Source organism: Panthera onca, chromosome C1 (genome assembly GCF_046562875.1).
Source record: "Panthera onca isolate mPanOnc1 chromosome C1, mPanOnc1 haplotype 2, whole genome shotgun sequence".
NCBI classification, from domain to species: Eukaryota; Metazoa; Chordata; class Mammalia; order Carnivora; family Felidae; genus Panthera; species Panthera onca.
The window spans coordinates 219,733,564-219,747,033 of record NC_138346.1 but is presented as its reverse complement, the minus strand read 5'-3'; the positions used below and the strand labels follow the sequence as shown (position 1 = coordinate 219,747,033).

The 13,470-nt window shown below is 62.4% G+C and overlaps 1 protein-coding gene across 5 annotated transcripts in view; it reads left to right on the top strand.

The window, feature by feature from the left end:
• Positions 1–13,470, top strand: part of PRDM16 (PR/SET domain 16) — a 309,274-nt gene that overhangs the window by 94,276 nt on the left and 201,528 nt on the right. For all 5 annotated transcript variants that reach the window (XM_081796466.1, XM_081796464.1, XM_081796465.1 and 2 more), the window contains exon 2: positions 6,648–6,997. In XM_081796466.1, coding sequence (XP_081652592.1) covers positions 6,648–6,997 — 350 coding nt within the window. The remainder of the gene's footprint in view (positions 1–6,647; positions 6,998–13,470) is intronic.

Here is a 13,470-nt window from a genome sequence, read left to right as displayed (position 1 = left end):
AGGGGGGTCGGGGGACCGCTGGGGCTGTTGGCTTAGGGACTCCAATCTGAGAGAGGGGCAGGACACCCCCAAAGCATCCAGCAGCTGGGTTCACCTGGCCTGGCAGGGCCACCCATCACCAGGAGCCTCCAGGGTTTGCCCAGGGTCACGGCTCTGTGTGGGCGCTCAGAGGGCCCGTCCCCTGCCGCTCAGCAGCTGGCCTTCTGGGCCGGTGCGGTCCTCCCCTGCAGGGCGCTCGGGGCCGCTGGTGGGCACGACTTCCTTCTCTGGGCGCGGTTCCCTGAGCACCTCGGCCTGACCCACAGCGGGATGCCATCCGTGTGGGCTTGCCTGCGGTGACATTTAGGTCCTGCCCTCGCTCCTGAGTCCACCTGGGGTTCCCCAGACCGGGGACGACCGTCAGATTGGCTTCCAGCTCAGTGCAGTTTACTGTGACTCTGATTCGTTTGACTCAAGAAGCGTCCTCGTGTCTGTTAAGTGGCTGTGCCAGCAGGGCACCAGGAGTGCCCACAAGAAACCGCGGCCTCTCTGACGGGGCGGCCATGGATCTCTGGGTTCGGAGGCGGAGTGCCCCCGGCCCAGAGCCGCTGTGGTGCCCCGCGGGGGCCAAGAGCGCTCACTGCACCTTGTCCGACTGGGGAGGATGTCTGTCACAATGTTCAGCCCCAGATGTGTCCCCAAGAGCTTTGGGGAGCCGGCCGGGCCCGGGCCTGGAGCATCGTTGTCACCTGCTCAGGGACAGGTGGGTCCGGAGGACAGGAGGGGCCGCCCAGGCCAGGCTGCTGGGGGTCCTTTGAGGACGAACGTGGGAGGTGGCTTTGAGCTTTGAGCTTTGAGCTTTGAGGGCTGAGACCAGCAACAGGGCCTCTTGGGGCTTGGTTCTGTGGGGTGACAAGGACGGTTTCCTCCGTGGGCTCTGTGGGCCCCACGAGGCGGCTGCAGCCGGCAGGCCGGACCCCGGGGCATCCAGGACGCAGGTGTGCCACCCCCTCTCAGGGCCAGGCCGTGGTCAGCCTGCGTGTCCCCACTGGGCAGGGCTGTCCACCCCCAGGTCTGTGGGGCCGGGGTCCGCACACTGAGGTCCTGTCCTGAGCAGCTCAGCTCCTGGGGGCCGTGGCAACTCCTCCCCTCCTCTCCCCATGGTCCTTTCTCCCCCCAAGTTCCAGACGTTGGTGTCCCCTCGAGAGTCATCATCAGATCAGCTGAGGACACTTTGGTTTTGACCGCAGACCCCGAGGTGATCGGCCCTCGCTGGGCGGGGTCCACAGATCTAGCTGCCGGTTCCCTGAGGCTGGGCCCGCCCCAGACCAGTGGGGATGGTGTTTACAGATGTCTCCCCATCTGTAAAGCGGGCAGCTCAGCGGCGAGAAGGTGGTGCCCGTGAGGGGGCCGCGCCCCTCCTCCCACCGCGTATGGGGCCGACGAGGGTGGCCTTCGGGGCACTGACCTCTCCATGCCCTGCCTGTGTTCCTGCATCCGTGCTGCCGGGTGTGGGCCTTTCTCGGGACGGCCGCTGGCCTCCCCACTTCCCCGGGGCCCCTCCTGAGATGCAGCAGAATCTCGGGGTTCAAGGAGTCCAGCGGGGAGCTTCCCAGGAAAGCTTCAGACTTGGGGTGAATCCAATGACCGCCTCGAGGCCCCATGCACCACCCGGTCCGCCACCCCCTGGGGGCCTCCTGAAGGTGGGGTCCACGTTCCCGACCCGAACTACAATGGCAACAGCACACGGGGCTTCTAAGAATTAGTATTTTCAGATCACCGTGGCATCTTGTGGTGACGCCCAGTCTTCTGACGAACGCATGATGTTGGGTCCGTCTTAACTTGGGGAAACGGGCTCACAGACGTCCCGTCGCGCCGCGGGCTCCCGCCGGACCTGCCCCTGAGAACTTGTCGGGGGCACCGGCGCGGGAGGGTGCCAGGCCCGAAGGAGAGAAGGGGCAGAGTTCAGGGGCTCGGTCACAGGGCCGGGCGCTGGGCGCCTCGCCGGCCTCCCCGTCCCAGCCCTGGCGGGCACCAACGTCAGCACCAAGTGTGACCCAGACGGCGTACCCGGGTCCCGGCGGATCGGCACAACCTTTTGTGCCGACGGGCAGGTGGGACGCGGCAGGAACTCGGGGGCGAGGTCCACACCTCCCGGCTCCCGCCTGCGTCACGGGGACCCTCCCTGACAGTTTCGCTCACGGGCTGCCTGCCGGTCCGTCCATGTGTGCACTCGTGAGAAAGGGGTCCCCTGGCGTTTCTCGAGTTTACTGGGGACACAGCTGTCACCCTCAGAGGCTGGTTTTGTTGTTTTAAAGCATCACCTCCCTGCCCCCCCCCCCCCCCCCCCAGCACCCGGCGCCGAGGCATCTGTGACAGGAGAGAATAGTTAATGTGCTCTCGCGTAAACCGCCAGAGCCGAGGGAAGGACCCGGGATGTGCACGCAGGTGGGACACAGAACGGCCGTTTTCTGGAGGAAGGGCTCTTTTATCAGAGATTTTAATTGAAATAATGTGCGTTCACACACAGCTGTAAGAATAAACACACAGAGGGGCTCCTGGGGGCTCCGTCGGTTGAGCGTCCGGCTTCGGCTGAGGTCACGATCTCACGGTCCGTGAGTTCGAGCCCCATGTCAGGCTCTGCGCCGACAGCTCGGAGCCCGGAGCCTGCTTCGGATTCTGTGTCTCCCTCTCTCTCTGCCCCTCCCCTGCTCACGCTCTGTCTCTCTCTCTCAAAAATAAACATTAACAATTTTTTTAAAAAAGAGTAAACACACAGAAATGCCGGGTACCCTTTGCCCTGTGACCCCCAGGGGTACCTCTGTAGCACGACACCCACAGGGACGTGATGTAGGATGCGGACACAGCACACCTCCCCGGGCGCGGGGTCTGACCCGGGCCCCCCCCAGCGCTTAGCTCTAACCCCAGGGAGGTCCGAGGACGCAGCACCACAGCCGGGATACAGGCCCACGGCCGCCCCAGCCCCTAAGGACGCCTCGCCTGGTCTTCTGCTGACCCTCGGCCGCCCTCTCCCCCCGTGAGCGCCCATTTTTAGCGGGCCCTGGGGCCACCCCCAGTGTGAAGTCCGCCCCTCTCCAGGAGCCCGTCTTCCTCCTCCTCGACCCCACAGTTTCCGGGAGCAAAAGCATAAAGTGTCAGAAGCAGCCCTCCTCCCTCGCTGGGCCTCCCTGCGCCGAAGGAGCCCGCGTGGCGGCGGGGTGGGCCTGCAGGGGTGCGGGGACGCGGGGAGGGAGCCCCAGGGAGGTGGTGTGAGCACGCGTCCCCGTGGGCTGGCGCGGCCACCTCAGGTGTCCAGAGGCAGAAACCTCTGGGGCAAAGAATCCGTGTTCCGGAGGGCAGCGAGCCCAAGGAGAGTCGTCCAAGGCGGCGGGGGAGAGCTGGTCCTGGATGGCGGGCGGGCAGGGTTCCCCATATTCCCTCACGGGGCCCGCTGGCAGTGGGCAGTGTCATCGTTCCCAAGAGGACAACGACGTCGCAGGCCAGCATCAGGATGTCCTTCGGGACCACCGTGGGGGCCGCCCGAGTACCATGCCTCAGCCTTGAAGGACAGAGGGCAAGGTGGCCCCGGTACCTTGGTCCCCCAGCCACAGGCGGAGGCTCCCACCCGGGGCACGGAGGCTCCCACGGGGCAGGAGGTACTGAGGACCTGGTGACTCCCAGCCGGTGTGGTCCAGACCCGGGGAGCGGCTAGGTTTCGCTTCTCTGACCCGTTTGATGAGACCGAATGTCCGTCGTGCGTGCATAGAGCAGCGCGTGACTGGCCTCCAAACGGGGTTTCGGCATGAAGTTCACTCACCAAGAGCTCAGTGACCCGGCTGGGACCCTGGCCTGGTGCAGGTGCCCTGGGGCCGAGGCTCAGGATGACTCCGCTGGCTCACTGGCTCCAGGCTCCTGCCCCTCCCCTCCCTTCCCCTCCCCTCCCCGCTTTTATTATTTGGGCAGGTCTCCCAAAAGAATTTTTAGGAGTGATGGACTCTGTCGTGAACCCTTAGCCTGAAATTACCGCAAAACCCAAATAAAGGACCTTGGCTCTCCCGACAAGTAAACAACACACATTGCACAGCCTATATTTCCAAAGTCATAAAAAGCTCATGTTCTTGGCTCTACATCCTGACTTTCGAGAGAGGGCTGGCTGGAATGTGCTGGCCGTCCTGCAGACCTAGGTGGCAGAGGCCGGGGGCAAAACGCCGCCCCGTCCCTGGAAATGCCCACCGTGCCCAGGGCAGGGGGCTGAGGAAGGATGCTCTTTTGGTCCAGCCTCTCCGGTGCTGGTTTGCTCGGGGACCCTGGGGAGCTGGGCAGTTGGTGCTGGTCCTCCCGGAAGGCTCTCTCTCTCTCAGCTTGCTGCTTTCTCCAGGGCCTGGGGCTGTTTGCTGCCCCTCATTTTCTCTGAATGTCTCCTGTGCGCTGATGAGGTCCCCTCACCCCACCTGTGAAAGGAGAGCTCTCTCTCTCTCTCTCTCTCTCCCCCAACAGCAGGGGCCGCGGCTTGGAGACCTGGCTTCTCCTGGCAGCTTCAGGCAATCACTTAACCCCTGTGCCCGCCGGGGGGTGGGAGGCCAGCCATGTGCTGCCTGCCTTTAATCAGCAGGAAACACCACCTTTCTCTCCTAAACTGTTTGCTCGGCCAGTAAATTAAACATGCCTTTAAAGCCCTGATTTTCCTCCAGTAGGTGAGGAGTTTTGGGAAGTAGAATTCAAACAGGAAAAAATAAAAAAAATAAAAAAAATAAAAACCAACGCCGAACGAGAGCCCTGAGCTGAATATGCACAGGATGGGGACCCCTCCCCACTTTCTGCGCTGGCAAAGCCGCGGCACCCCGAGGCTGGGGAAGCGCGCAGGGGTGTGGGGGGGGGGCTCCCAACCTGGTTTTGTTTGTGAGCCCCGTGCAGTTACCAGTCCCAGATAATGAGGCGGCTTGTTAATTACCCCCCCTTGTAATTTACCTTTCTGTGGGGCGCAGTCGCCGCGAAGGTTTATGGGGGTGTTCTTTCAAACCTAACGACTTGGATCTTCCCGGTGGAGGGAGCGGGAGCTGCGGGTCTGTTGTTGCGTTTTTGAAAGGAGCCTACGAGTCAATGAGAACAACCATTGGCCACTTAAAACGGAATAATTACTTCTGTGAATGCTGCTAAATTAAATAAGTATTAGCCCCATGATTTTTTTTTTGTCTTTTCAAGACTTTGGTTTCTTGTGAAAGAAAACATTTTCTTACTTCTCGGGCGGATCTGTTTGCAACCAGCATGAGGACCCTGAGGTCACCGTCCCTGTCCCTGTCCCCCCCACCCTCCACCCCTCAGGAGACTCTTGATCCAGCAGCCACGGGGGGGGGGGGGGCTGGGGCAGGGAGGGGCGTCGAGGCAGAAGCAGCCAGGTCAGAGGTCAGCGGCGCCCTCACCCCTCCAGCCCTCCTCTGGCTCCCCGTGCCGCGCGGCATGAGCACAAATCCCCCTCCTGAGTGTGAACGGTCCCTTTGGCACATTCACAAAGGTGTGCGACCACCGCCTCCCTCTCGGTCCAGAATGTTTTCTTCCCCCAGAGGAGCCCCCGTGCCCATTATCCAGCCCCTCCTGGCCCCCAGCAGCCACTATTATGAGCTCTGTCTCTATGGATTTGCCTTTTCTGGATGCTTCTACAAGCGGATCGTGTGGGTCGCACCCTGTGTGCTCTGTGCCTGGCCCCCTTGGCCGAGCAGCACGTCTGCTGGGTGGGGGTCAGCCTTTGTTCCTCTTGTGTCTGAGTAATATTCCACTGCGTGGATGGACAGTCCGTTTGTCTGTCTCAGGACGGACACGGGGCGTTTTGTGCCCTTGGGGACTCCGCATAAGCTGCTGTGGCCACCCAGCTGTCTGGGTCCCCCTTTCCCGTTCTATGAGCAGAGCCGCTGTCCTGGCTGACCCCACTCCTCCCTTGACCCGCTTCTCACTGTCTCTTCTGTGCTTCAGGCCTGCTGTCTGTCCAGGTGGCAAAATCTTGGCCCCAACCCTCTCCTAGGGTGGACCCCAAGAGAGGCCTGCACCAGACAGGCGGACCCCGTGACCTGCAGCCCCGAGACCTGCAGCAAACCTCTGTCTTAACTTGGCCCCAAGGTCACCGGGCTCTCAGGAACCCCATCCCCAGGGCCCCCGGCCCCACCAAGGTGCTGCCCAGGTGTCGGGGCAAATTTCATATAATCCAAATCCCAAGAACCCGAGACATGTCTCCGACCCCTAATTTCCAAGGCTACACGGCAACCAGAATGGTCTGGAAGGAATAGTTCACTCCTGGCCCTGGGTAGGGTGCCCCCTGTGACGGCTTTCCCCACCGCTCCCAAACTCGTGGAGCGTGGTCAGCTCCTTGCCTCGCTTTCCCAAAGCAGAAGGGGCAGACGCGTCCTCTGGTGGCGGCGTGGGGCCGCGGGGAAACGCACACCTCTGCTGTGCCGCGCGGTTCCGAACCCCGGTTCCCAAAGGAGCCCCGCAGAGCCGCGTCCCCGGAGGGAGGGCCGCTTTGTGCCGGGCGGGGCAGAGCGGACGCGTCCTGGGCAGGGGGTGGCGGCGTCTCGGAGCCCTCGGCCCCCATCCTGTCCTGTGTCCCGGGGGCCCCCTGAGGCTCCCGCACGGGGGAGGGTGTGCCACACAGCCTGACACTGCATTGTCTCCTTCAGGTGACGGCGACATTGTAAATAACATGCACGAGCCTGACCCAGACCTGCTGGCTGGCGAGAGCGCGGAGTACGAGACCGAGGACAGCGTCGTGTCCCCCACCCCCATGGGGCCGCCGTCCCCCTTCCCCACCAGCGAGGACTTCACCCCCAAGGAGGGCTCGCCGTACGAGGCCCCCGTCTACATTCCTGAGGACATTCCCATCCCGCCAGACTTTGAGCTCCGAGAGTCCTCTATCCCAGGGGCCGGCCTGGGGGTCTGGGCCAAGAAGAGGATGGAAATCGGGGAGAGGTTTGGCCCGTACATGGTGGCACCGCGGGCCACGTTGAAGGAGGCCGACTTTGGATGGGAGGTGAGCATTCCCGTGTGAGCATGATTGATCACGGCCATTTATCTTGTGTTCCATCTATTTATAAAGCCGGGCTGAGCAGCGCTGCCCGAGGCGGGAGGCTCGGCCGGAGAGAGCGCTCGAATGTCACATTTCCCAGGCTTATTTGGTCCTGCAGCTCGCATGACGCGAGTCCGCAAACATCAGCGGTCCTCGTGGGCGCCTGTCAGCCCCCGTGCCTGCTCTCTTCCCGGAAATGTGTCTTTAATGAGCTCATGTCTTAAAACACCCCCGTGCTCCCCGTCTGGACCTGAGGTGCTAAGGCCGTGGTCTCTGCAGAGCCGTGCAGATTAATGGAGTGTCCCAGAACAGGAGTCTCCACTCTGGGGAACGCTCCTGCAACGTGTGCCTGGTGGCCGTGCTGCCCCCAGAGGGCCCTGCGCCTCACCCCAAGCCCCCGCCCGCCGTGGCCTGCTCAGCCGGGGCCCCCACCTCTCGGGCAGCGTGGGGCGCGCGTCTCATCCGGCCAGGGAGGGGTGTGTGCGGATTCGCTCTCCCACAATCTGGGCCCGGCTTGGTGGTTCCGGAGCCCGCGTGCGGTCGGGAGAGGGGAGACCGTTAGGTGAGGGGTGCCGATGACCCCCAGAACATCCCTCCCCCTGCAAGTATCTTAGGCCAGGAGGGACGCCAGGCCCCAGCTTGGGGGTCTCTCAAGATGGTCTTCATGGGGACCCCGAGCCCCACAAAAGCGTTCTCTGCACCGGCCCCAGCCGATCTGCTTCACGACAGGCGACGCGCGGTGGTATTTTCCGCAGAGACCCTGCCTGGGTGGAAAATGCAGATGTAAACCCAGACCCTTCCACGGTGTTTGCTGGAGGTCAGCTCTTGGAAGGGGTGAACAGTCCAGGGAGGGAAGAGAGGCCTGCCTGGGGGAGACCAGGGGAGCGAGGGCCAGGGGAGGCAGTGCTCCCCACCTCTCAGGGCCTCTGGGAAAAGTCCCCAGCTCAGGCTCGTGTCTGCTCTCGCTCCGGAGGCTTTATGGTTTCTAAACATTGCCCCCTGTGCCTACATTTCTCCCGGAGACCTGGGATGCCCAGGTGTGTGCCCTGCTCCCCAGCCCTCAAGACCAGGCGCCCTGTGCTGAGGACCTTCCGCAGCATCTCCAGGACCCTGGGTGTGCTGATGCCCGTGGTGGTACCGGGGGAGGAGGGTCTCCGGCAGAAGTGGGGTCTCCACTCCCTTTCTGCACACTGGCAGCCCGACCGCCCAGCAGGAGGCACGTGGGGTGTGGACGCCGGGCACATGGAGCACCGGCTGAGAGCCCCGAGCTCCGTGCGGGGCTTTGAGGGTTCAGGCGAGCAGCGGGCTGATCAGAGGGATGAAGGAATGGAGGAGGCCGAACCCCCGGAGTGGGAGCCTGTCCGTCCCCTGGTGACGGGTGTGTGCTCCTCAAGGTCGGGGTCACCTTCAGAGCAGACCAGGGCCTGGGAGCAGGGTGGGGCGGGTAGCGAAGGGGTTTGAAATCAGAGTCGTTCTGTGGGCACGTTGCTCTGGGGTGGCCCCTCGGGGGGCCAAGGAGAGCCTTTTCCCAGCAACGTGACAGGTAAGTGGCTTTGGCTGCAAGGTGGCCTTTTGCAGACCCTGCCTGTCCTGTCCTTCCCACCTGGCTTCCCCAGAGAGGAATTTAAGGCTGCTTTTCTGACACGCTCAGAAGGATCTGGACTGTTGAATGAGCAGGTTACTTTGAGAGGGCAGAGGTTCACGCGACAGGTAGGGCTTTGGACGACCTTGAGGCAACCTTGCTCTTGTCTGTGCTGATGCACGTTTCTGTTTGCTCTTTCCCTAAAGAAATGGCCCCTATCGCTTCTGCTCGCTCGGTGCCAGGCCTGGTACCTGCTGTCACTGTGATCTGCCCGGCGCCTGTTGACTTTTCGATAGTGCTTATTCTCCGCGTACGTGAGGGAACGTTCTCCCTCCCCGGCGCGCCTCCCGTTTTCGCAGCGGGCTTTGTTCCGTGCTCGTGACCTGACAGCTGCCTTTCATGCCAGCACTTAGGACTGTGTGCACAGCCCAATGTCCTCAAACAGCTTTCCAGACGCACCCCGGCATTATCTCGGCCGACCTCGTTTTCCCTGTGAGCTCGGGCGCTGCTTACCTGCCTCTGGGATCTGTCTTGGGGCTGGTGGCCTTCCGTCACACGGGGTCCCAGCCGTGTTTGTGTTGCGCCTTGCGACGGAGGACCGATGGCCGACTTGGACGGGCAGCTTCCGTCTCCCCCAAGGAGAGAGAGGAGGAGGCAGGCACCCTGAAAGCTCAGGGAAAACCCACTTTTCCCTGAAATACGTAAGGTCCGGGTGGCTTCTTTCTAGCTCCACGGACCTCCGTTTGGGGCTTTGGGACCGGAAAATTGATGTAACTAAGCCGCCCTTGCTGGATTCCCCACTGTCACCTGCAAACAGATTATTGCCCTTTTGCGTGACCCTGTACCCTCCTCTGGCAGGCCGGCCGGCCCAGGTGCCCCATCTCAGTTAGGCCCCGTCCTTGCCTGGGCAAACAGGGTCCCAGCCCGGGTCCTTCTGTGGCTCTGGACAGGAGAGGGGCCTCCGGGGAGCTCGGAGCCATGAATGCTAAAAGGCACTCTGACCTCGAAGATGCCCTCCGCGGGCCTTCTGGTCACAGCCAGGACGGTCCCAGGCCCGTCCCAGCGACAACACCCCAGTGCGCGCATCATCCTGCGGCGGCCCGAGTTTTAGACGCATAACTGTTGGCTCTCGCGCCGGCATTTAAGTGTTACGGATCAGGGTGCTTTGATTTCGCTGCAATTTCCACAGGACTCGTTTCCTGAGGAGAACCAGTGATGACGGGTTAGCTAAGATGACAGAGGAGATCCAGGGAAGACGGGGCACGGTCTGCGCCCCAGGGCAGGCGGGAGGGAGAAGCCAGAGGGACCCCGGACACTGGCCAGGCATCCGCTGGAGGACTGGTTTGAAATCAAGGTCAAATAGGATATTCGTACCGTCATTTTGGGGCACCATGGCAACAATGTTCTTTCTACTCTGAGAACAACATTCTTCTTCCGGACCATTCCTTGGAAATCAGACCAAACGGTCCTGTTTTCTTTTCTCTTTTCCTGATGGACGCGGTGCCTGGCCACCGCGTGGTTTCTGGTGATGTGACCTTTCTGGCAAGAGCGTGTCTCCTGCCCACTGGGGCGCCATGGGTGACCTACGACCTTCAGGCTCCAGGTCACGGGGGCAGTAACGGGCATGCATGGGGAGGTCCCTCCGACTGTCCCCTGTATCTCCCGTCCCACGCGCTCATCGGACAGCCAGTGACCCTGGACCTCCCTCCTCCTTGGTGGTTTGGGACATGGCAGGGAGTGACCCCCACGTCAGGAGTGTCCCCTGCACCCCAGCCCTGTGTCCAGATGGGAGTGTGGGGTGCGTGGCAACGACCCCCAGGATCCATCTCAGAGGGCGGTGGTCTGTCCCCCTGCCTGGGAAGGCGCCCAAACCCCCCGCCCCCTCCGCCCAGACGCAGCCTGCTGGCTAATGCAGCCACCACTCAGTCTGCCCAGAATAAATCACCCCGTGATTGCATTTGATTGCCCTGGGGTCTGAAAAAACAATGATTTTGATCATTTGTTGAGTAAATCATGACATTTATCATCGTGGGGCTTATTTTGCTAATTAAGAGCTGGCTGCGAGTGACAGCCCGAGGCAGTGGGCTCCTGGGGGTGCCACCTGCCCCCGGGCAGGGCCTGTGGCCGGTGGGGGGGGGGGCACCGTGCCGGCCCCTGGGGGGGCAGGGACAGTCTTCACCCCGACACTGCCCGAGTTTGGCTCGTCTCCTCCTTGAGAGCCCGTCGTCTCCCCTGGAAAGCCAGCTGAGGGCAGCGTCCCCAGTGCCCGGAGCGTTGCCTGGCCCGTAACGGGCACTTTAACATCAGCTGTTGAATAAGTGTGCCTGCCTCCCTGTAAGAGGCTGGGGGGAAGTGGTAACGTGAATTGATGGGGTTTCATTTATCTGAAGAATTCACTCCAATGGATTACCTCACCCCTTGGCTTTACTTTCTGAATGTTCACACACGTGTTCATTTGTTCAGTCGACAAACAGGCCGTGTCTGGGCCGGGGCCACATGGGAAGCTCTGGGGGTCACAGGGGAAAAGGGCCCCGAGGCCGCAGGCTGCTCTGATGCTCCAACGCCTCGATCACAAAGCCCCCAGGCCCACTCCCCCACGGGTCCCCGGGGGCCTGCTGGCAGGCTCTGCCGAGGGCCAGGACCCCCCTGCCCCCTGTAGACCCTGGGGTGCCAGGACATACCCAGAGATGCCAGGCTGGGGGCGGGGCGGGGGGGCGGGTTGTGCAGGCAAAAGCTACCACGCGGCCCTGCGCTCTCAGATGCTGAGAGATTGCCGTGCATTTAAGATCACATTATGATCCGGAACACACAGCCCTGGAGAAGGGCCCGGGGTGCAACGGAAGCTGACTCCCTGGGTGTCCGTGCTTGTCCACCTACGTGTATGTTTAGAAAAGCAATGATTTCTTTTCCAAGGTAGCTGCCGAGCATCCTTAAAACGACAGGAAATTCGGAGGTCTCAATTTGGACTGGAGCGGAGGCTGGCGACGAGGCCCAGGGGGCGTCCCGCTGGCTCCCCGGGCACTGGGCTGCCTCCCGCGTGGCCGAGCAGCCTCTCCCGCCTCCGGATGGAAGTCTCCGGGGGGCTTTCGGAGGTGCGGTGACACACGCGTGAAAGCACAGCGCCGACGACTAGCTGCTCCAAGGACCCGGGAGGCTTTCCCGGCCCCCAACCCGAGGCCTCCTTCTCCTCCTCGGATCCAGGGTCTCTACAGGGAACCTCTTTTCCTTCTTCCCCACCACTCATCCTTCACCTCAAACACCTGTGCCTCTCTCCTCCACATCCAGAAGTGAACCCAGACTCGCCCCTGTGTGGTCATGTGAGTGTATACACGCACGCACGCGAGCACACGCACGCACACCTTGGTTTTTGCTGAAAACCCTAGACTGGGTGCCCCGCCTCCAAGGGCAGGAGGTGTCCCGTCCACCCTGTCTAGGTTTGGCAGCTCTGGGCAGCTGGCTCCACGAGTGCGCGTTGGGGCAACTGAGGGGACACTTCTCACGTGATTTCTGGCCCAGTTTCTGAGTTAGCAGGCTCCGGATTAATTCCCGGGCTCTGGGCGTCAGAGGAAGCCCTAAGCCGCCAACCCTCCCCTCTAGAACTGTGTTTCTCTCAACGAGCGCACCCCTCGATTCAGAGCCTCAGGGTCCCACGTGCACGTACTGGGTGGGTGGTCTCTTATCACAAGGGACTTGGCTGGGGGCCAGGGGGCAAGGAGATGGAGTTTCGAGGCTCCCCTTCTCCATGGTCATTGCCACAACAGTTTGCCGCTGCTGCGGGACCTGGACCAGGCCCCCCCACCTCGCCCCCACCGGGGGCCGGGTCAGGAGCTGGGGCCAGTTCTGCCGTAGGTCTGAGCCCAGGCAGGAGGGTGCCCTCTCATAACCAAGGACCCACCTCCCTCTGGAGACAGAGCTCCCCAGGCTCTCGGGAACCTGCTTCCGTTCTTTCTAGTCCTTACCACACAGTTGACCAAACAAGAACGAGGGTGGACCCAGAGCTGGGCCCGTGTAGTCGCCACATTACCGTCAAGCCCCTCGAGGCGTCTGATGTCTCCGGAAGAGTAAGCCGCCTTCCCCAGCACCCTGCCCCCTGTATTGACCCCTCGGGCCGTGGGTTCCTATCCAGCCCCAAAGGGGACGGGGCAGCCGGCACCTCCCACAGCCAGGCTCGGTCATCCCCCAGGATTCGGGGAGGAAGGGTTTGTCCTTCAGCAGAAGCACCAACAGTGGCCGGAGGCCGGTTCGGACCCGTGGGTGTTTCATTTTGCCGGCAGCCTCTGCAGAAGCAGAGCTCGTGCACCCGGGGTCACCTGGTCAGCGGGCAGGGTGCTCCTCTGCCCAGGAGCCGTCAATAGCCACGGGACCCCAGGCCCTTCAGGCCCAGCCAGCCGGGGAGGCCCCTCGGCCCCAGGATGGCGGGAGAAGAAAGCTGGACCTGGGAGTTCCCGCGGGCGCTCCAGGTGATTTGAGAAGTGACAGCCCCCAGCCCAGGGACACCAGGCTCTGCTCCAAGGACACCAGGCCCACACACACACCCGTGCACATGCGCCCCCCGGGCAGGGCTCACACATGAGCCTCCTCTGAGCGTCTCCCACCCTGGAGCAGACACAGGCTGGGGTGGCTCTCAGACCGTGTGACTTGTAATGCCAACAGTGGCACAAGAGCAGTGGCCGTGTGGGCGCCGGGAGAGGGTGGCCCCCCTGAATCGCGGAGGCTCCCTGTGCGGCTTCCCGCTGGTCTGACAGCCTCGCGGGTTAAGTATTCGAACATGGTATTCTCAGCCCCAGAGCTTGGCTGTCCTCTCTCTCTGCGCACTGGGGACCGGCAGGCAGCATCTTACCCCCCGGGACCCGGG